At 44.3% G+C, this 22,740-nt stretch overlaps 2 protein-coding genes across 4 annotated transcripts in view; one reads left to right on the forward strand and one right to left on the reverse strand.

Moving 5' to 3' along the window:
• LOC119172233 (uncharacterized) overlaps positions 1–15,106 on the forward strand; it is a 64,672-nt gene extending 49,566 nt beyond the window's left edge. Inside the window, exon 5 of the mRNA XM_075893354.1 lies at positions 2,602–15,106. The gene's annotated coding sequence lies outside the window, so the exon portion shown is untranslated. The remainder of the gene's footprint in view (positions 1–2,601) is intronic.
• Positions 1–22,740, reverse strand: part of LOC119172231 (cholinesterase) — a 306,247-nt gene that overhangs the window by 103,673 nt on the left and 179,834 nt on the right. For all 3 annotated transcript variants that reach the window (XM_075893348.1, XM_075893350.1, XM_075893349.1), the window contains one exon: positions 7,182–7,278. Coding sequence is in view for 2 of the 3 variants with exons in the window: in XM_075893350.1 (XP_075749465.1) it covers positions 7,271–7,278 (8 nt within the window). In the remaining variant the exon portion in view is untranslated. The remainder of the gene's footprint in view (positions 1–7,181; positions 7,279–22,740) is intronic.

Below are 22,740 nucleotides of genomic sequence, written 5' to 3' on the forward strand. Positions count from 1 at the left end.
CACGGAGTGAATAATGGAGAATGGGGCGAAGCATCCGTCCGTCCATTCGTTCTTGCTTCCGTCCATCCATGCGTGCGTCTGTGTGGCCGCCCGTGCGTCCATCCGCCCGTCCGTACGTGCGTCTGTTCGTGCGTCCGGACGTCCATCTGTGCGTCCGTCCCTGCGTTCGTCCATGCATCCGCTCTTGCGTCCGTCCATGCGTCCATGCGTCCGCGCAGCCATCCGTGCGTCCGTCCATGCATCTGTCTGTGTGTCCGTTCGTTCACCTATTCAACACTCCAAGTACCACCATCTCGCATCTTTTCATCATATATTCTTCATATAGAAGCACCGCCATCCAGCGGACATTCCAAGGACTGAAAGAGAGAAGGCCCACCCCCACTTTCTTACGGCTTGCGCTTCGTGTCTACTTCCGACCTTTAACCACCTCGAGTTCATGGTACATACTAGTTCACTGTATTCATGGCACTGCGGCCCAACGCTCGCTAAACCTTTCTAAAACCAAGGAGGTTACGCCCAGCGAGTATAACGTACCAACCCTTTCTTGTCAGATAGTGCTCAATGTACATGCCAATGGCTGCTAAGGGGGAATGACAGACAGGAGAATTCGGCTTTTAGTAAACGCACACACTGCGAATTTTTTATTGTTCAACAACGCACAGAAGAAATCTCCCCCCGGCACCACCACGGAGGTAAAAATGTAAGACTGGTTACACCCTACATCTACTACGACTACGAGGGACGAACGGGTGCCGCTATAAGGAGCTTCGCCCCTAAACTTACATCTATTTGTAGTTGGCTGTTAACGTCTTTGGCAAAGTCATGAAGCATTTCTATTAATTGAGTAACAGTCGAGAGGCCGCTACGAAACCCATACTGAATGGAGTGTAATATGCTGTGACTTTCGACGAGCTCTGTTAAATATTTCAGGATGATGTGTTCCGGTACTTTGCAAGATGTGTATGATGTGTTCCAGTATATTGAAAGATGTGGATGATGTGTTCCAGTATTTTGCATAGTACCACCGCTGCATACGCGTCAGCCTATCTACTGACAATTTTCTTCTCCATGTTCCTTCTCTTTTCTCTTTCTCTCATCTGTATACTGCCCTTTCCCATTTCCCAAGCGTAGTTTAGCAAACTGGGCATGTGTCCGGTTAACCTCCCTGTCTTCTTTCTTGTTCTTCGTCCTCCCTTCCTTCCTTCGCCGCATCAACATTATAGGCTTACGAATTCGAATCGAGTCAAGTTTAAAACGGTGCGTTCTTCATTCGGAACAAAATCGAAACACTGCAAATAAACGAAGCCACAACTGAGTCGGAAGCCCGCAAGCCCGAAGACTAGACAAATCCATGTACTGATCATCATTCCCATGGTCACTACGCGATCGCAGCGTCAGAGTCCCCTTTTGTTAATTTTAGGAACCTCTGTGGCCATAAGCACTGTCATCTACAGGCAAACGTATACATTGCTTAGAATCCCATAAGCTTCTAGACACCTGGAGTGAATACCAAATGACCATGCAAAAAAAAAAAAACATAGCGTTCCTCGACAAAGACGACCAAGTTCATCCTTTTCTCGCCATAGCGTGACACCTTCTCATTACCGGTACAATGCAGAAGCCTAAATTTGGGAGTATTCTGGTATGTCGCGGACCAGTATTTGCCCGCAAGGCGCAGCGCAGATGACTACGAAGAGAATATTAATGTTCACGTTATGTCTTACGATGGGTGGTTCTTTTTTATGTGAGCGTATACCTGATGGATTTTTGGACTACAAAGTGATGTCGATAATAAGGGCCCGTATTCAGAATGCAACTTAATTCATGAATGGAGTGAGGAGTAAGGGGGGCTGAGCCATGTAGGCTGCCAGGCCATGATATCTTCCACTCGTTCCACAACCCGTGTCTGGATTCATACTTTTAATTCGTGGTTGCCGTTTGCTATTGATTCGTCGTCTTCATTGTTAGACATCCTCAGCCTGAGGATTGGGTAGAAGTTCTTCTAAAGCTGCACCATTTCAGCTCAAAAACTACAAGAATACATTTAATAGTGTGCCATGATCTCAGTGTGTGCCATAATAACATACGGCATCGTGCGTTCCGAGTGACACACACGTAGCAAAGTATTGCTGATACCTTAGTTGTCCTTACTAGTGTATTCGATCTCTACGTGACTTTTTTGGTCGAGAAAAAAAACGATATTATTAAATTTTAGGCGGAATAACATTGATCTGCTGCAAAACTAAATCGTTATGAAGATAATTTGAACGACACAGCGTGGTTTGCTTTCTATGTTCATGTTCGCTTTTCTTGTTTGTTAGGCTCAATGGGGATTTCAAAGCATGCAGTTTCTTTATGTCCTTGCTTAACAGCCCGTATTACTACCCAAAGTTTACGCTGCGGCACAATGCCAACAATCTTTTCCTTGAGTAATTATCAATGCTTTCTAATTAGAGCATAAAATGTGGAATTAACGTTGATTCTTTGATAGTATGTGTTACTGTATGAGGCTCAAAAGTGCATAAACGCAACGTATTATACGTCAACGTTTACAATGTGGAGATACGTACTCTGCCTAACACTTTTTGTTTTCTTTTACAGGTGACGTGTCAGAAGAGAAACGCATCGCACGTGACTACTCCGAGGGCTTCTTTCATTGCCTCATGATTCATCCCTACGTCGTTTCGTTGGCTGTGATAAGGCGCGGGTAACGAGCACGTGAGGAGCCTCGATCGCCTCTATCTCCCCGACGCGCGGATCAGTCTATTTTCTTTGTTGCCTCGCTGCTCTCTTTTACTTCCTCTAAAACGCCTTCCTTTCAATGATTTTTATGTATGAATCGGGAATATTCTGCGAAGACCATCGGCTACTACTTGACTTGGCGCACCTCTTAGTTGGCGCAAACTTCTCTTCTGACGCAACTTCCGTCACCGTTCTCACCTGCTCAGTATAAGGAAGCATAACTTGAAGAGTAAACGCACAAGGTTCCACTGCACCTAACTTCGAAGCCAAGTTGTCCTCGCGCGTTACGAAATCTTTTTCCGACTACCTCTTCACTATTGGTGACAGGTGCTGATTGTAACTATACTGGTGGCAAGTAGTGAATGCGGCGATAATTCGCTACAGCTGAAGCACCAGTCGTAGTTCTGACTTAAGAACTCTTGAGCTCACGATGAATATCGTCTACGCGGACTGCGCGAGTCATTTCCTGGCTATCCCAGAACTATCAGTGATAGGCGGACGTCTTAACTGTACACGCTGATGTGTGGTGACTGTGAAGAAACTTCACCGCAGCTTATGTACGAATTGAATGTTGTGGCTTCTGCAGCAATCGCGAGCACGGCACTTCGCTTTTCTAAAAAAAAAATAAAAAATTACCACGCGGTCAGCACCACAGAACGGTATAGTGCACGACGGTTTCCCAACTAGCCGGCACATTCAAGAGACTTTTATAGTAAATAGTTAATGGTTGTGACGCGGCCGACTTAGACGTAAGCGAATCGCGCTATTCGCGTGGCTTTTACTCGGCGTGTGCTCCCTGCCGTCTTGGATGTCCTGACACTCATTATGGCATCGCAATTCCTCACTCGGTATCTCTCCAAGACGACCACTTGACAAAGAAGTGGAAGGTTCGTTAAAGAAATTCTCCGGGAATGACGTTACTCCACAGATTGACTATCTGCAGCAGTTGTTAAAATGTGGTCTCGACGTTTCTATATCGACGTTTGTGCGTTTTCCGGCGCTGCACAAAGTAACGAATGCATTGTCGGTATGGTCGGGAACGCGGAAGCGTGAATGTGGCGTGCGCGATCTGGGAGTGCGCCAAGAATTCCCACAATGTCGTCGCGGAACTTTCTTCGTAATTTTAGTTCGTCTTCGTCTCGCTGGTACTCCGACTTGTGTACGATTAGTCGCTGTTAAAGGCTTATGACTGCAGCGTCTTGCTGTTCATTGTCGGCGTCCGTGCTTTAGATACACCAGGCAGAATTCAAAAGAAATATTATGTGAAAACCAAGAGTATAAATGACTCATCGTCCTTACGGGGCATGCCTACAGCTAGCGGAAAATTGTATTTTGGCTGTCCTTTGGTCTTTCCGCATTGTTCTCGCTTACAAGGGACGAAGGAAGGCTGCCATTTTATGTACGGGTTGTTGAAACGCACACTAAAAAAAAAAACTCGTCGATATACCTCAACCTTGTCTCGGCCTCAACTCCACGGAAGCCACAGCGGTGCTGGCACATTTTTCTTTCGACGTATGCGAGAGTGAATGCTTTATCGTAAAGCTTCCGCACTAGAAGTCAGTGCACCAGCGTGGCGAGCAATGGAGTTCCCTACTGGTGCTGTATATGTACTGTCATCACTAAGCTTAATAATGACTTCGCGAGAACTCAAGCGCGACAAGTAGTTGCTTTTAATGGTTTAGTTTGAAACGATCGAATGGACACCATTGCAATGCCGAACGACGCACTGTAATCAGTGAAGCAAGAAGTCAGTAGCGATGCATCGCATTGAATGAAAGATCGACATTACATTTTTTTTTCAATAAATATTCCAGAACTAAGCTGTCAGTGTGAGAAAGAGAGATAAGAGTAGGATAACACTGGATGACACCACCAAAGCTTGCTTTAGTATTCGGATGTTACTGTCATCCAGCAGGAGGGATTTAAAGAAAATGACAGTAAACAGACAGGTGTGAAGGACACCTCAGTCGAAATCAAGATGGAGAAATGGCATAGGCAGGACATGTAGCACGCAAGCAAAATAACCGCTGGCCATTAAGGGTAGCTTACTCGATTCTCAGAGGACGCAAACACACTAGGGGAAGACAGAAAGTTAGGTCAGCAGATAAGATAAGATAATGTGGCCACAGTGAGCACGGGACCGATTTTATTGGCGGAACATGAGAAATGTCTTTAGCCTGCAGAAGTCACAGTCATGATGATGATGATGGTGATAAGAGAAAGAACAGGCAACAGATTAGAATGCCGGGGTGCGAGATTGCCGATAAGAAAGGTTATGGAGGACGAGTTTAATGCGTGGTATTTGCGATGCCTTTTCGGACGACGAACTGCACGCAAAACAAAAATGATCATTGCGGGAATCAGTTGTGTCGGCGTTTTTTGTACCAAGAGATTGAGATTGCATCATAACGCCCACCAATGCACGGGATAGCGCTGAATGTACTGACACAAAGAATTAGCCGGGACATGAATATCAGCCCCAATGCCACGCTTAGGCACAACCTATGTGCACCTCTGCCAAGAATTACAAGGTGTGCATTACCTTTCCAGGCACTGAAACGCGGAGTATTTGAGATGGCTGATGGCTATGAATGGTTCTTTCATTTCATCACTCAAAGCATTACGCATCATGCCGGGCCCTTCATGTTTTCACCCTAGTTTTTTCATCCGAACAACGGTTTACATCTGCAGGAATAAGCCTCGCTCTCGGGTTTGTGCGCAGCTGCTCGTTACCTCACGGCAATTTTTGGTCGCACACGACACGCATAATTTTGAAGCTAACACCATTTCGTCCGTTCAGTGCGCATGTTGCGGCGCCAAACATAGCACCATTAGTCACTCTCTTTTTTTTGCGCTTTGCTTGGTCGATAAGTGTTTGTGTGCTAGCTGTACGTTGTAGTTCTCTCCTTTTTTTTATGTTCAGCGCCGTCGTGTGGAGATCACTATGCGTGTGTTGCTTTGACGAGCGATTGTCAAACGTACATGTATAGGTTATTCCAGTCAGCTGAGACAAAATCGCTCTACTCTTGCACGTTTCACTCGTAGTAAGCGGCGTGGACTTTGGTCGTGAAGTGTTTCCTCACTTACAGACAACGTAAATGGCTATATTCCAACAAATATTTGCAAGATCACTGTTCTAGCGGAATTTTTTTTAATCACGATTCGCAAGCGCAACTTGTTTGAAAGGCTATCTTTAGTTCATTCCTTTTTTTTTTTTTGAGAGCAGGAATATGCGCCCCTTACTATTCGTGGTATCTCCCTATCCACAAACAGCGGCACTAGTAGACCTAATTTTGCTAAATCAAATGGCAAGAAATGTTAGCAGAATACAAGCCCAGCGTTGATATTATCATTTGCGCATTGTTTACAGCTAGATTTTTTTTGTATGTTTGTATGAGGACATGACTACCAGAAAGTTCTGCTGGATTCATTATGCCGAAAGTAGTGGCAACATTTGATCCGTTGAATTGTACTTTTCCGACAAAAAAAAAAAGCCCATTTCTCTAAACTTGGCATCTTTCTACAATGACCAGATTCGATCTGCCATCGTTACCTGTTATACTTAATACCCACAACCCATGTTTCAAATATCGCTGCCCTAATGCATGACAATTTATATATGTCCATGCCGCTGGCGAATATGTCTTAAAAACTAGAGGCAACTGCGCAAGCTGAAGGTAATTGGAGGGTCTGATGCGTTGACAGCAAGCAAAATAATATGCGCTGTCGAATGCACACACAAGTACTTGTTCTTAGTTGATACTATTACGATGGCGAGACCAGGCAGAGGCCACGTACACTTCGTAATTACAAAGTTAGTGCGCGTGTTCATCACCTACAGGTTTTTTGTTTTGTAAAATTGTCTTAAGGCACTTTCAAAAGTACGAAAGAAATACGGGGCGTACTCTATTCGAGTCAAACGTGAAAAGATAGCTACACATCCTTCAAGTCTCGTGGACAGCAGAACTAAGTTGCGCGCAGTATATACTCGATTCTAACATTTGTCGAGAAATCGGTTGTTGCAACCGCGAAAATAATCTGCCAGCGGCTACTACGGCAGAGAAGTACAGGTCGGAGCAGTTTGACCACAAACAGCAAAATCAAAACACTGCCGAAAACTCGGGTAAAACAACGAGCATAAACTGTGTCTCGCCGTAAGATGGGCCATTGTTCGCAAAAAAACGAAACTAATATAGGCAGTGGTGTTATTACGTAAAATGCGTCAAGCAAATTTTCTTTATTAGAATAATCTGACGTATTACCAACTCTAAACTCGTGTTTAGCTGGGTCATGGTACCACAAGTCCAGGTAGCACAACCAGCTTTTTAAATATTTTCTTTTCTCCCCAGCTTCCAACTTTTCCATCCTGTCGCTTTTTTTTTTTTTTTTTGGATACACACCAAGTTAACTTGTTCCCTCGATGTATGAAAACCACTTACACGTGCGTCCATTTTTACAGAAGAGTGACTGCATGAGCCCAGAATGGTCCTTCCGAGGAAGCATTGGCCGGGGAAATGAATTTTATCTGTCAGGAACCTGGAAGGTGCAAAGAAGAAGCGATTCAATTTGAGCTCTGGCTTACACAAACGTGGTGCGTTATTACAGGCCACGAAGGGAAAAAATTCGAACGTTTTCATTACAGAACACCATAGTACCTGTTGGGACGCTTGCCAGTCAATGCCGACCCCTACTGTTATACGTGCAAGTTGGCTGTCTCTCAGCGGCATTTCATCGTCATCACGCATAAACTATTATCTTAAACCTTGAGCTCGCGTTAAAGCATACAATCTTACTTTTCCTTTCAAGCAGCCTATTCTTATTGAAAGCAAATCACGCACAATCACAGTCCAAGACTACCAATGCCTTCGTTCACGTCTATAGGTGACACGTGAAGCGATCTGGATCTGCCATTAACATACCTCGCAAAAAAAAAGACCCCCCCCCCCCCTCCCCGTGATAAGCTGTCCACGCTGAGTATTTTGGACGTGCTAGTTAGCTGTGAGCAACTGTTGCTTCGTATAAAGGTGTTTCTCGTTGTGGTTGTTGTCGTCGTCAGTGGTGCGAACCCTGTACGTGCTGTACTACTGCGGCAGAGTGGCGTGAGAGCTGCTATCAACGAATATACCCCGTGAGTGGTTTAGCGTCCTGCTGCCAAAGTGCCAACGGAGACCACAATTACCGTTTAGTATGGCGACATGCATCCGAGAAACAAACACCAAACAGCAGCAACAAATCACGCACGAAGTCGCACGTACCACGTACGACCTCTCCACGGTCCTCTATTCAGCATGACAACGTTAATTCGTGAGTTATTATGGTACAAAGGTGTTTCGTTGCAGCTGGTCGTTCAACAAATGCCGCTTAACGTAACCTCCCAGCTAAAATGAACTTATCCGCAACCCATAGTTGTACTTGTCCATTAGAGTCGGATGCGTTCATGCTGTGTTAGCGCTAGTTCCTCCCGAGTAAACGACACTGAACTGATTGAGTCCAGTCAAGCCATCTGATGATAGTGAGGTATTTGCCTATACGGTATAATAAATACGGGGCCTCGTTCTACAGTTTCCGAATTTTCCGTTTTGTATCTTAAAATCGAGAATGGCTCCGACTCTTTCCATTAACCCTGTTGTCTACCCAGAATGCAGTAGACATGTGCCCCTTCCAATAGATCTAATCCCACTGCTACAGCCTTCGAACCAAACCTAACATCAAAAGCACACATTGCAAACATTGCAGAATATCTGTGACGGCGTTTTCTAGATGATTGCGTTAGCATGTTTCTTCTCGGAGATGCAGTAGTTATCTTGACAAAACTTGGTGTATTGCAGTTAGACATGCCTTTGCTGTGAGGGAGAAAAAAAAACGTTTATTAGGTGGCCAAATGAGTGAATGTGGGAGGATCCCTTACTTCAGACACACTTTGTCATGGGCCGCCTATCGCACCCGCACGACGAGTTGGCGCTGGTCGACCAGGTCCTGGGATATCGCGGCTTCCCACACTTCACTGAGGTGCTCTGGGTTTGCATCTAATGCTGCTTGTGTGGCTGGGTTTCTGTCCTTGCATTGTAGTATAAGGTGGGCTAGGGTGTGCGCCACATTACACCGTAGGCAGATGTACCCATACGACGTTGGTTTGCTGAACAAGTATTCCAGGACGATTTCTGGTATCCGCCTCCTATATACGTCAGCGTCAGCGTCGTTGGAGCTGTTCTACTGCGTTTAGTTTCTCAAGTGCGGCAAGCTTCCGCACATTTTGGAGCTACAGACGTTCCGTTTCATTTTTGCATCAAGCATCGCGAAGAAAATTTCGCACGCTACCACGGATCACTTCACTCATTTTCGTTCTTTTCCGCTAATTCACGGAGGAATACGTCACGCGCTTGAGGCATACATTTGTAAAAATGTAGTCCATTGTTGTCAATAAATTACGATATTTTAGATTTATCTATAGTGTGTAGCTGCGGTTTCGGGGGTGTCTCAATATTGATTTCAATTAAATTTTTGTTCGTTATTAAAAATATGTCTGAATCTAACATTCGCAACCTTCCTTTCGCAAAACTGTCTCTTCTAGAAAGAATGGAGACTAGATTGTCTGTAGACCTCACTTTTCTTTCTTGCTTCTTTTGTTCAAATGCAATCAGCTGCACTGATCCGCGCCTTCCTGAGGTGGCTTGCTCTGCCTGCCTGTTCACCTGAAATACACCACTCGACTATCATCGTTTCGCAACACTACATACAACCCCAACAACCTGAAGCTATGTGAGAAAACGTTTTTTTTTTTATGTATTCAAATATCTTGGACAAAAAGCCGCGCGACCCAGAATTCTTTTTTTATGTTACATAACCCACGTAAATTAAGATATTTTACTGATATGTACAAAAACATTTTTCAGCTGCTAACGATAGTTTGTGCTGATGTTTTCTCGAGTACCTTAAGCTTTTTTTAGATGACAACGAGAAATAAAATACTGAATATTGTGAGTGCTCAAACCTTATCACTTGGCGAGATCTCAGTTCAAGATTATCCGGTAATGACCGACTCGTGCGGTGTGTTTCCGCAGTGGGAAAGTGCAAGCAAGCCTCTGTCCGTTGGAGGCACCCCTATCAAGTGATGACAGTACATTTGCAAACAAAGAAAATGAGTAGCATCGGTAGCTCTTTTTTTTTTAGTTGCACACCAATAGTATTTTTATTTTAGCCTTTATAGTACAAAGCAGACTGCAACGCGTCGCTGCAATAACTACAATTTAACATCCCTGTCTCGCTCACCGCGATTTCGTGAACAACCTCACTCAAAAAAAAACAAGAAAAAAAAGCCCCACAGGCGGACATCTTTAGTATGCTTCCTCATGCATTTTGTTAGAACGCTTGCAGGCTACAAGTGTACCAGCTAATCAGCCCCTCGTAAATTAATGAACAATACTAAAGGTCTCGGATATATCGCTGAAATATCGCTTATGTGCTCCGAACTTTTCTGACATACGTAGCTTGCTAGTAAACCTATCAACACCGTCACATTTTGTCTTGAACTAAAGCTCCAACTAGAAGCTCGATTGGGGGCTACGAAATTGTTGAGGAATCTGGTCACGCTCAGTTAGTATCGTCTACGCGCTGGCCCCTGAGCCCGACTTCTAGCAAACAGTTTCACTCTGTCTCACTCGATCTCTACACCTTTTCACAGAAGCCTATCTGCTGGGTTCCGTCGTAATTCTCTCTGGGCTGTGGTGAATAAGCGTAGGCCTTTCCCTCCCCTCAGAGAAAAGAATGCCTTGCCAAGGCAGTAACGCCAGCCTTTGTACTCCCCTTGCGTAGTCCAGAGAGGAGGAGTTCTTTTTCTCCTGTGAAAGGGTCTACACCACGGGTAACACTAAACGAACATCGTTAACGCACACACAGCGAAATTTCAAATCTATTTTCGCAGAAACGAAGCTGTATTTTTGCCCCTGTAGTTCACAAGGAATCTCAGTACAAATGAACAGATTAATTTATTTAGCAGCAAAGCGGTAACACAGCGCACGTCAAGCTCGGCCAACTCACAATTTCTAGTTTCGGTAATAACATTCCGATTCTCGAATGGCTTCGTGACCTACTGTGGTCAACTTCTTTATATTTCATTCTTTTATATTGCATTCTTCACCCGTACATTGGAAATGACCTCTCTGCCTTTCCGCGTTAAAGAAGCGACACTAGACCGCTCACTAACGCAAGTTAAACAAGTTACTGTTCATTTTAGTTACGTGGTTATAGAAAGCTTTCGCTGTTCGATCACTGATCTTATGCATTTTACTGCAGCGGTTAATTTCCTTATGACTAGTTCACTATATGTATGGATTAGTAAATATCAGCGTTGGGCGGTTTTCAGTCACACAAATGTTCGACCTCAGCTCCTTGCTTGTAGTCAAATAAGGCTCAGGTCACTCTCTCGTTTGTTTATTTAACAGGGTATAAAGTGTCAAATTTTGTTCCCCGGGTCGAAACGCACAATGATTACTGCGGCACGTAGTGGCCACATGTGTGATTAATGCTCGCTTGTGGAATACTGCAGCCAGAAAGAACATGGCGGTGTTGCGCTGCCTATAGATGCGCAAGAACTGGTAAAGCTGAGAGAGAGAGAGAGGGAGAGAGAATTGTCAGTGACCAAAATTTTGATGAGGACTACAGAATGTACAAGTGGGTGCTGTACCTCGCACAAGTACAAAAAAGGTACAGGTCGAAAGATGAAATTGGATGTGTACAAACCAGTGAGAATTTTGCTTAAACGAGATGCGTGCGACGCGAATCTTAAGCTAGACGTGATTGTAGAGGCTGCCTCGCCAAGCCGATGCGCGTTATAGCTTCATCACAGTGCAACATGTGAAAGTGCACTTGAGCAAACGCTACCGAAGCTACAGAGAAAGGGAGAGAGAGAACTAAGTGACCAGCTTCTATGGTTTGCAGTGAGTGGTGCCTTCAGCCAAAGGTTGCAACGCACCCTTTTGCTGAGGGTCTCCCTCGGCTTAGCTCCCACGCTCGGTAGAACACATTGAGCTGGTCCGTCGCATTGAAGCTGGAAGGCGTCATTGCCGTGTGCTGTGATGTCCAATACGCCTGAGCTGTGTTGCATTTGCGCAGGCGCATACCATACAGACGGGCATTTCACATTCATGACAGTGCGGTTTGACACTATTGCAGCTCAATTTCAATAGTTTAATTGTATACTTGTGGGGTTTCTTTCTTTTTTTGTGTGTGTGAAATTTGGCGTCATGAGTATTCAGCGGGCACTGACAGAATACGACAGGACGAGCATCGGTAGGGTGTTTTCGCGTGAATGACTTGTTTGTGATACAAATCTTTAAAAACAATAGCCTCAGCTTTCAGCAGCCGTTCTTTCACAGACCCACAAAGTGTACTCGCTTCACATGAAAGTGTTCGCTTTCAAGTGAAGTTCGTTCATAACTGTGTCAATAACGCAAGCGCACAACAAAGCATGCCAGTTTGGCTAAAACGCGGCGTTTTGTTTCCTCACTCGAGCGTTTCCGAGGAGTGCCAAGTGTCAGGGCACTTAGCTTCGACACGTGTGGTAACATTCTTTGATGGTGCACGTTGGTGCCAGGACTTTCAATTTCCTTTCAATGTCTGTTTCTGTGTGTCTGTGCTTGTCTTACACGGATTCATCAGCATCTTTTTTTTAAAGAAAAGAAAAAGATGACAAAAAGCTCTAGGCAATGAAGTTAATGCCAGGGGGCGCCAACTAGTTGTAAGTTTCGGCATGACTGTGGTGCTCTTTTATAAAAAGTGTGCTCAGCACGAACGCTTGGGAGATAAAAGTCGCTGAGTGCGCCATCAGTTTTGTCTTGCTTATTCTTCTGCCAGTTATGAACAACTATAATTATCAATGACTGAGGTAGCATTGTTTTCAGCAGTTTAAGACTACGACCTGTTTCTAAACACCGTATTAACGCACGAACTGTTGACCTCCGCATATTTTATTATTATTTTTTATACAAGCTCCCGCTGACAATTTCTGAGTATCTGTCACATAAACTTTGTGGTGTCTGTCTAATATACCGGCCTTACGCAAAAACAAGGTCTCTCTAATCTACCGGCTTTACGCAAAAACGTACTCTTACTAAGCAGGTCTTCTGGTGAATGTGAGTCGCAGTAATTTTTGCACCTAGGTTTTGTTCTTACATATATTCGTTAAGTATACGGCACAAACAGTTCGACCCGTTAGTGCCTACAGACTGATCTCGCGCAGCGAAAATGCACAATACTTTCAAACCAATTACAAAAATGAGAGTCAAGCTAGCAGAGCCCGCGGGAATAACTCATCGTAAGGTTACAGATGAGAGAACCATTTGCACGTTAGCGTCGCTTCAGAACGATGAGACAGAATAAATAAACCGTGTTTGTAGTGGCCCATAAATCACGTGACCCACTGTGCCCCATAGGTCCCTAGGATTTTGTTGCTGCGAGATGTAATGGTTGAGTGTCGAGATTAAGTGAAAGCTTACTGGCGTGTGTCTTTTTTTTTTCTTTATCGATCCTTGAAGAAGCCCTGTAGCACTTCTAGCAGAACCTTAAGTGTCCCCATATGCGGCGTTCACTGTTTGTCATCGTCACAAAGCGTGTTACCGATGATGGTGTAAAGGTCGCGGTGTTTTCAACTTACTACTTGAAAAACAAAACCGCGGTCACGTTGCTTATTTTGCGGTGAGCAGTAGCAAAGACAAAGCAAATTTCGACCTATGGGTTTATGCGTGCGTTGTATCATTCGCCCGCAAATGAATTCAAATTGCAATGCAAGGTTCGGGTTACAATGTGATGCGAAATAACGCCCCATCAACAATGTCCGCTGTCGAACCTCTGACCACCTTCTTCAGGGCACGTGATTAGGCGAAGGCTCACGACTACGGTTAAAATTGATAGATGAAGAGAAGAGTCAATCGAACTTGGTTTATCTTATTTTAATGCATTCTACTTTGAAGACAATGCCTCCCTAGGTTTATCTCAACAGCACTCTGTAGGTAGTACGGTGCAATATTCCAGAAGAAAAATATGGGACGATAAGGATGGGAGTAGAATAAAATATTGGGCTAGCTGAAATGTCTTCATGACGACGGAGTGTCAGACTAACAGCTCAAAATGCTAGCGCTCAAGTGCAATCAACTTTGCTTGTCAATCTCTAAAGTTCAAAGCTGTAACGGGGTCTAATGCTGGATATCGCTTTCAACGTGCTAACCATCACGTGGCAGCAATACAAAGTGCCCCTCTGAGAGTGCTAAAAGTCTCGTGAGAAGAACTCTATGGGCAAAATCGCTAGCTTACACGTAAGAAGAATGCTAGAAGTCAATCTCAGATTGCTGTTCGTCACGTGTGAGGTACGCTAGTTTTGATTATCGTAGTATAGCGATCACATGGAGAAAGTACAGCTGCCACTCTCGAAGTGCTAGCTGCCAATTGGGAGGAGTGATATAGCTGTCATTCACAATATGTCAGCTGTCACATGAAGAAATGCTGCCTGTCAACATCTCCGCACTGGAAGCCACGTGAAATGAATGCTAGTTTTTAGCATTGGCTAATAAAGCAATTTGTTCAATGATCGCCAATATCGGCTAGTGTTGGCTATGAATCTCTATACATGATTAGCGGTTCTATTATTATTTAAACTATGATAAAAACTAACTAGTGTTCAACAAGCTTTGCTACCAGCCTTTGTAACACGGTCGCTGCCTTCATTCAGCATAATTACAATTTGCGAGCTCTTTACCAATTCATCATCGACGCGATTGCGTACACTCATCATTCCCTCTAAGAATTACGTTAGCCTTAACCACCACTGCCGCAACACAAGGCTTGACGTAGCATATCCGCGAACGTGGTTCATGTGTGCGAAGAGGTGGATAGCAGTGTTTGCAGGGCCCCTCTAATCGTGGTAGGGCTCACAATACCGTCCTTGCAGAGTCTGCTGTTCAGCAGCGAAGCAGCTGAGCCAAGTTTCTGTTCCGCCTCGAGATGAAGCAAAAAAATTAACGGCAGCCTTCTTCATTGGTGCTTTCCGTGTTGTCGCGGTTCCTGCCGGTGCCGTTGGTGCTGCATGTTTGACGTTGTTGTTGTTGTTGTTGTTGCTGTTGTTACCGTAGTACGCCCGTAGGCGTTTCTTGTGTGCGTGTGTGTCTGTATTTCGCCTTTCTTCAGACTTCTTTTTTTCAACTGTAATCCGAGCACCATCACCGCCGATGACTTGTGTGAACTGTGTACTTGTGCGTGTACTTGTGAAATGAATTATGCCGAAGTCTGGACATTAGTAAAATCCAAGCAACATGGGAGAAAAAGATGGAAAAAAAAGGATGAAAAAAAAAAGATTCGCTCACCTGCTTCTGCACTCACTGGTGTCGTGTTTACAGCTTTGTGTGTGAATTTATATTCTCCGCAAACATTGCTGACAGGACATGCTCGTTCGTAAAAGACGAACTGGAAACGAGCGTGTAGTGAACGCAGATTTCTTTTGGTGACGTTTCTTGCATAAGCATGAACAAGCTTTATTTTTTGTTATTCTTTAAGCACTAAGATTTGAAATGCTGAATCCCACAAAGCACCGTCGGCCTGTGCAACTCCTCGAACGACTGTAAATTCGAATGCTTCTTACGACTGTAAATTCGGATGCTTCGAATGCCTCATTAATTATTATTGAACTATCACTATTAAGTAGCTAAAATCAGTATCTTTGCATCGAACACCTTTCGTTGTTGCCGGTAAAGCCTCAGTTAAGGCATCTGACATCAGATTCTGATTCACTGCCTTCCTGACGCTCATTATTAAAAATAGATCAAACCGAAGACGAAGTTGCTCGAAACTTACAGTAGCGTCAAATACGGTGCGCTCAAATTTCAATGTACAGTCAACGTCAATGAAAAAAAAACATTGAATTTCCCAGCAATTGGAGACCGTATTCTGTTGCACTGCGCGGCATATGTTCTCAGTGCGTTTTAGAAGAGGCCGGGAAATCCAATCCAAGGCTGCCTGGCGAAGCAGTTTTTGTGAGTCTCGTAGTCTCAAAACGTGTGACGCTGACGGTGCACACATGAATACTAAGCGTGTCACGCAAAACTATACATGTAGTATGCATCTCAATTGACAAACTGAACTGTTAAACATTCACTTATGAGCACAGCAGGCTTCAGGGAAAATTCTCTAAACTTAAAAACACTGTAAAAACACTGTATATAGCTCTCGTTCTTTCTCTTTCTTTTTTCAACAAAACCAATCTATGGCGTTGAACTTCTCAAGGTGAGTGTTATCTTAAATATCTACAGAACCACCGAGGATTCGCAGATCTCTCATGCAAAACAGTAAAAAGAAAAACGTTTCCACCAGGTAAGTCAGCCTTCATTTTTTTTTTTTCAGGCTGCGGCATCCGTCCCATGCAGGATACATTACCAGGCAATTTCGCATTAACTTTGTGTGACGTATGAAATAACATACACAAGACATACGCACACCTCACATAATCTTATGCTAAACTCTGAGCACGGCAAGATTTATAAACAAAGTTATTGTTTTGTACAAACTTAATAGAAATAAATAAATAGAATTAATAGAAACTTAATAGAAATTTATAAGAGCGTACCATGCATACATTGGCACTTCACAGATCCTGGAACGCATTCGCCTAAAATTGAAGTACAAACATACATTACCTCTACATATTTTACTTACTTTCTAGGGTGTATCGACTTCTGGTAGAAAGCTATTACATGATATGGCCTGGTATTATTGCTGCCGTTATTCAGGGTAATTAGCGCTTTTTGCCCACGAATTTCGAAATTTACTTGTTCATGAAAGGCAGCACGATTAGAGTGCGCACATTATTTTAAAAGCCAGCCGACTCAACAACGACTGACTAGATAGTATTTCGACAGCGGTTTTCATTGTTTGGTGTAGAGTGGAAGCCTGCAAATGCTGAAATTGCAACACTGCCGGAGTTGCAACACTGCCGGAGTTGCAACACTGCCGCAGTTGCAACACAGCCCAACGCATAGAGTTATTTTTTTTTTTTTGCAGAGAAGGCGTAGATATTTTAAGAAGACTCGAGAGCTTTGCACCGGTCTCGCTGACTGCTACAATGCAGTCTAGAGAGGAATCGATTCGTCGACCCCGGTGTATCGATCGACGGCGGCGCTTTGCAAAGCGCTGCCGTGCCCTGCGCTACTTGCAGTGCACGGTCAGGTGTTCTCTGACTCATGCAGTGATCTCTGTTGCGCAATTACTAAGACTTCTTTTACGCCGTACGGTATTTACTGAAAACGAAGATGCGAAGCATGGTATGTACATGTGCGACATTTATTTCGAACCTTCATTTCGTTCATGTAGCATATCGGCGGAAAAGAACATCAGCGAATTTAATGAACGAAGGGGTACTTCGAACTTGAACAGTACTAGAAATTATCTTTCCGCGTTGCGTATTCTAAATTTAGTAAGTTAACGGCTACGCTCGCTAAAAACGAATAGTTCGTCTTAATAATATGCGCTGGTTTCGTGGCATACGGATCAATAGAGGGACAAACTCCTTTTGGACATCGTTCTGTGAGACGCCTTATCGATAGCGAGAGTTGTTATAGCCGAAAATAAGGCCAGAGAGAGACGAAAGAAGTTATACTCTAGAACATGTCGCACAAGTCAGATAACACCAAGACCATTATCTGAAAGTTAAAATGGTGTGGTACAGCACGCCAAAACAACACAACGGTGGTGAAGGACGCAGCCTTGAAAGGATCTTCCATAATTCTTATACACCGCCACAGAAATTCAAACCTCGGTTCAATCTGCAGCGCAACATGACGCCATATCTCTGGGTAAATTGACGTGCCGGTTTCAATGGTAAGCACACGGTTAATCTAGCCTGATTTCTTTAAACGACACTGACAGCAAAGTATACAGGAATCTATCGGATGCGAGTACAGTACCAATATAGTTTCTCTTCATGGCATCCCGTGTGTTACGTTTGATTACTCATAATAGGTCCAGGAAAAAGAAGCTGCAGAGAGAGACTGCGTGTTGTGTGGATAGTTCGTTTCGGCAAGGGTGAACCCGTATACAGGCACTCCTTGCTTCAGCGGCCTTTCTCAGAACACCACGCGCAATCCAAAATATTCAAAATATAAAAGTGCCCTACGAAACTACCAAACACACTGGAGCACAACCCCGATCTGTAGGAATATATAAATGTTTCCGCCGTCCATTCTTTTTAATTTTTAATTTTAATTGCAGGTGAGTATGGGTGAGTCCTCTGCTTCTTCCTTTTCATCCAATTCATTTCTGCTTTATTATTCGTGCTTGATTCTTCTGAAATGAAGCGCCACCTTACGCTACCAACGCGAGTTAGTTGTGGAATGTCGTCCCAAACCAAGCGTAACAACAACAACAAAATATCACCTTCAAGGAAAGCAACGGCTTATCTACAATATTAGTAGTAGAAAACCGTTTCTCGCCGAACAAACCACTTCGTCGATTCAGTATTGTGAAGCTGTTCACTAATAATAATGAAAACAGGGAGACATGTTCGCAGATATGTGTGTGCTGTAACCAAACACAGAAACGCCGGCTTACGCAGCGCCGCTTGACAACAGCTTCCTTGCACGGAATACATAAGATAAACAGTAATAATCAAGACTTCGTGCATGCCACAACAAAGAGCATATATACACCAAATTTGTTTTCTATTATTGCTTGGTGTTTTTATTGTGTTTTTTTTTTGCCAAGATACGCTCTTCCATTCCTTTTATTTTTTTCCCTCCCTTTCTCAACGTTCTTTTTTTCTTTGAGAGAGAGAGGTGGCGTGGCGAGCGCGGAAAGTTAGCGGATGCTTTCTGTGCTTTCTGATTTTATCGAATGTATCGACATCCTAAGTTCCGACATTGACGCGTGGTCACGCAATTAATTTCTATTTTAGGTACGCCTTCAAATAAATGTCACGAGGTTGATGAGTCCCTCCGTAACGCAAAAAAACATACATAAAACCGCGCGAACGAAAGCAGTGTTTACCATTGTCGTCGATAGGTGCCGCCACGGGCGTCGTTTCAAGAGAGACACTCGGGTTGCTTGACGCTGATGCGTAAAAACGTATACCTCTCGGCGCACTCGAATCGCTTAGTAATATAAAACTCGTATTATTTACATTAGTCGTCAGCTTGATTCCAATGTTTGTTTTTTTCAACACACCGTAAGGTATGCGAAGTATAAGCTTTCCTTTTTTTCTTTCTTTCTTTCTTTCTTTCTTTCTTTCTTTCTTTCTTTCTTTCTTCCTTGCTTTCTTTTTTTTATTTCCTTCTTTTGTCAAATTTTCTGACGAAACATCACTGACTTCGGCCGATGCAAATCGTAGAATTGAGCGAGAAACTTTCAAAAGATTATTAATTATATCGTGGCGTTATTTGTGTCCAAATTAATGACGACATTCTGGTGTGGCACGTCGTATAGCGGAGGACCACACATCGACTTTAACCAAAATTCAGTTATTCGACAAGAGCTTAAACCTAAACAAGCGGTAGCTCCTGCATTTCACCGCCACCGAAGTGCAGCCGGCGCAGCCGGTCATCCAACCCGCGGCCTTCAGCATGACAACACGACATTGTACCGGAGAAGCTCGGTGAGAAAGTACACATTATCGTTTGATCCATAACCACGCTTTGTACACGAACAGCTTTTCTTTAATTTATCTAACGTAATCTCTGCACACTCGTCGTCATCTGGCGTGTTCGCACAGCTGACAAACTTTCATTCACTTGTTTAGTTAAGACGCACAGCCGAATCCGTTTGAGATGATTGCGATGTTTCATTACAGTGTACGTGGTTCATGGCACCTGTTTTACAGGGGCATAGGAGCAATTTCTTTCCGGGGTTGTACCTTCTTGATTAGGAGGGGGGGGGGGAGGCGCTTCCTTGAAATGATCATTTTTGAATCTATATGACATGACAAAAAAACTTCAGGGTGAAATAAGTACGGGCCCGGTGAGCCACGCCCTGGCTATACCCCTCAGCTCTTTAATCTTTCATTGCGTACACATTACCAGCAGGCAATAAGGCCAAGTAAGGTACAGGGGACGTTAGTTGAGCTGTTTTAAGTGTATTGTAGTAGTTGTGACGTATAGACGTGAAAACAGTAAAGTGGACGAAAGCACAGCTTGCGCCGGCGGGGACCGAATCTGCAACCTTCGTATTACACGCCCGATGCTTTTACCAATAGAACTATGGCGGCGGTAGTCCGCTCATCCACAATGCGGGGTATTCACGGGCACGCAGGTGAGTGGAACTCAGGCGTGTAATCCGACGACTGCAGGTTTGGTTGCTTAGACCACCTCATTTCTTCAATTCTATACCCAAAGTACAGCAATACACACAGAACAGTGCAATCAATGTCCGCTGCACTTTACCTGGATTCATTATCCGCTACTTTTCATTAAGGTTGCGTGAAAAAAAACAAGCCCTAAAATTCTCTTGCTTCATTCATTCCATGCCGCTTGACATTTAACGCATGGCATGCGCTCTTCTCTCCCCTCTCTCCATTCTCCTCCACCCAACTGAAATCGGCTGACGGCCGATGGTTGGTGAACAAGTGGACAGGGCTCGTCAACCGCTGTTGTCGGCCAACCAATGGTGGCCCAAAGTGGGGACCTGATTGGCAACCAATGTCGCTGGTTATTAGTTGGTCGCAGACGTTCAGCCAACGGTCGGCAAGTGATAGGGAAATCGCCTGCACCCAATGCTCGGGCGACCAAACGTGGTCAGTTGGCGGGCCATTCTCGGTCACCTATACAATGTTGGCCAGTTACTATGGGCCAGCCATAAGCTGACATTGCATGGTATCTGTGGGTGCAATTTCTTTTTTCCTACAACGTGCGCATTATTTCTCGGCCAGCGAAAATTTCTCCTTTGAGGATTCTGCGTCATCTGTCACTAGAATTCACAGGGTTAATTGTACAAGATCATTCTTTCCATCTGCGCACCCCTTGCCATCTACAAGGTTGGCTTAGGGCCTTGGACGTGTGTTGGCAGCCAGAGGTCGGTCCGCGCGATGCCAATAACCAAAATCGCCCTGGGTCCAACCTTGTTGACCAAGCTTGGGCCATGAACGGCTAGGTCGGCCGTGCATATTGGCCAGCGTAGAGCTGAGGTCGTTTTTTCTAAGGGGACTATCCTCGAACAACAATACTTTTGTGAAGGAAGTGTAAATTTAAGGGCTTGTTTTCTTTTCTGAACACAACACTGATGAAAACTAACAGACAACGATGCTAAGTTAATTGTAGAAGATGTTGCTACAAATGATTGTCTTGTCAATGCGAAGAAATAACAGTGGACGAAAAAGTAAGTTGCTTATGGCATCAATGCCAGTTAGTTCTCATTAGCATTGGGTCTAACAAGACCTTTATGGTACTCGCTCGCTGGATTTCATGCCGACCGGTTGTGCCCTCGCGATCTGCAACGAGAGCGTAGCTCTGGCCGACTGGGCTTGCCCTACGCCATTTCCTGACGCCGATCTCTGACGACAGCGCCGCTATGGTCGACTGGCCTCGCACTACGCCATCTCCTGACGCCAACAAGAGTTCTCGTCGAGTGGTGCCCCGTCCTCGAACTGCTGCGACCGTTCCCATCTTTCCTAACTCCTCTTTACTACCGTCGCTCGCTGTTCCTGCCCCCCTCTCTCTCCTTTCTCTCTATATATATACCTTTTAATCCTATCCTTTTAATCTCTCCTCACCCCCATCCCTTGTGAGCTACTGTTGAGGTGTCCCACTCTGATGCAGACAGTTACGGTGCTCACTTTTCTCTTCTTTTTCCTTTAAGAACCACATAAAACCACATAAAAAAGACCTTTATGTTACGATAAAATAAATAATAAAAAGAAATTCAGGGAGCTTTACTCTAGTGGCGCGAAGTCCGAAGAAGCTGCAGAACCAGGCAACCTCCTAGGTTTCCTCTTTCTTTCTTTCTTTCTTTCTTTCTTTCTTTCTTTCTTTCTTTCTTTCTTTCTTTCTTTCTTTCTTTCTTTCTTTCTTTCTTTCTTTCTTTCTTTTTCCTCTCTGTTCTTTTCACTTTCTCTCTCTTTATTTCTACTCATTTCGCTTTCTACTCACTTCACTTTCTGGCTCCTGTTATTGTTTATTTTTTCTCTTTCTCTACTGAGCTTGTTTCCTGTTTTTTTTTATTTATACGTGGTTTGACCTGCATTACACCAAGCGCACTTATTTTTCGGTGACGAGAAATCATTCTCGATGTGCTATAGAACAAGAAATCGAGACTTCTCCTTTGCGTGAGTGTGCGCTCACTCTATCACCATCTGGGCGCTCTAAGAGCAAGAGGAAGAAGATCAGGGGCAGCACCAGGGGTGAGAACGGGGGGGGGGGGGGCTAAATTTTTTCCAAATTTTTCGCTGCCCTCCTCGAGTACCCCTATCCCAAAAGGAGACAGAGTCATAACACAATGGCTGAGTTCGCCGCTTCCTTGTCCTACCCCCTGAAGGAACTCACTTAAGGCGAGTGCCCCCTCGGTAAAATATTCATGGCACCACCCCTGAAGAGGTGCTCCTTCGTGGCTCAGTGGCTAACGCCACGCGCTCAGGAACGTGAGGTCAGACGTTCGATTCCGCGTGCCGGAGTTTTTTTCTGGACTATTGTTTAATAATGTTCTTCATACCATACATACCACCCCCGAAGAAGACGAGAGTGAGCGAGTGCTCAATATGCTACGCATGGAGCGTTACGCCAAGCGAATGCCAAAGCATACTACGGCATACCAGGCCACAGCGTGGCCACTTTCGGGGCTCCGCACTTGATATCCTACATGAAGGATACAACTTGTACAATACACACGTTAAAGTCAAAGATCCAAACGACAGAGTAATGCAGACTACAAATAGAGGCTGTTTGAATAGTGAACATAATCATTAACATATTTATATCTCACTAACGTGAATCGTAAATGATATTGCCTGTCAAACAGCACTATGTAGCTGCATTATAG

The sequence above is a fragment of the Rhipicephalus microplus genome, chromosome 4 (assembly GCF_043290135.1).
Source record: "Rhipicephalus microplus isolate Deutch F79 chromosome 4, USDA_Rmic, whole genome shotgun sequence".
Lineage (NCBI taxonomy): Eukaryota > Metazoa > Arthropoda > Arachnida > Ixodida > Ixodidae > Rhipicephalus > Rhipicephalus microplus.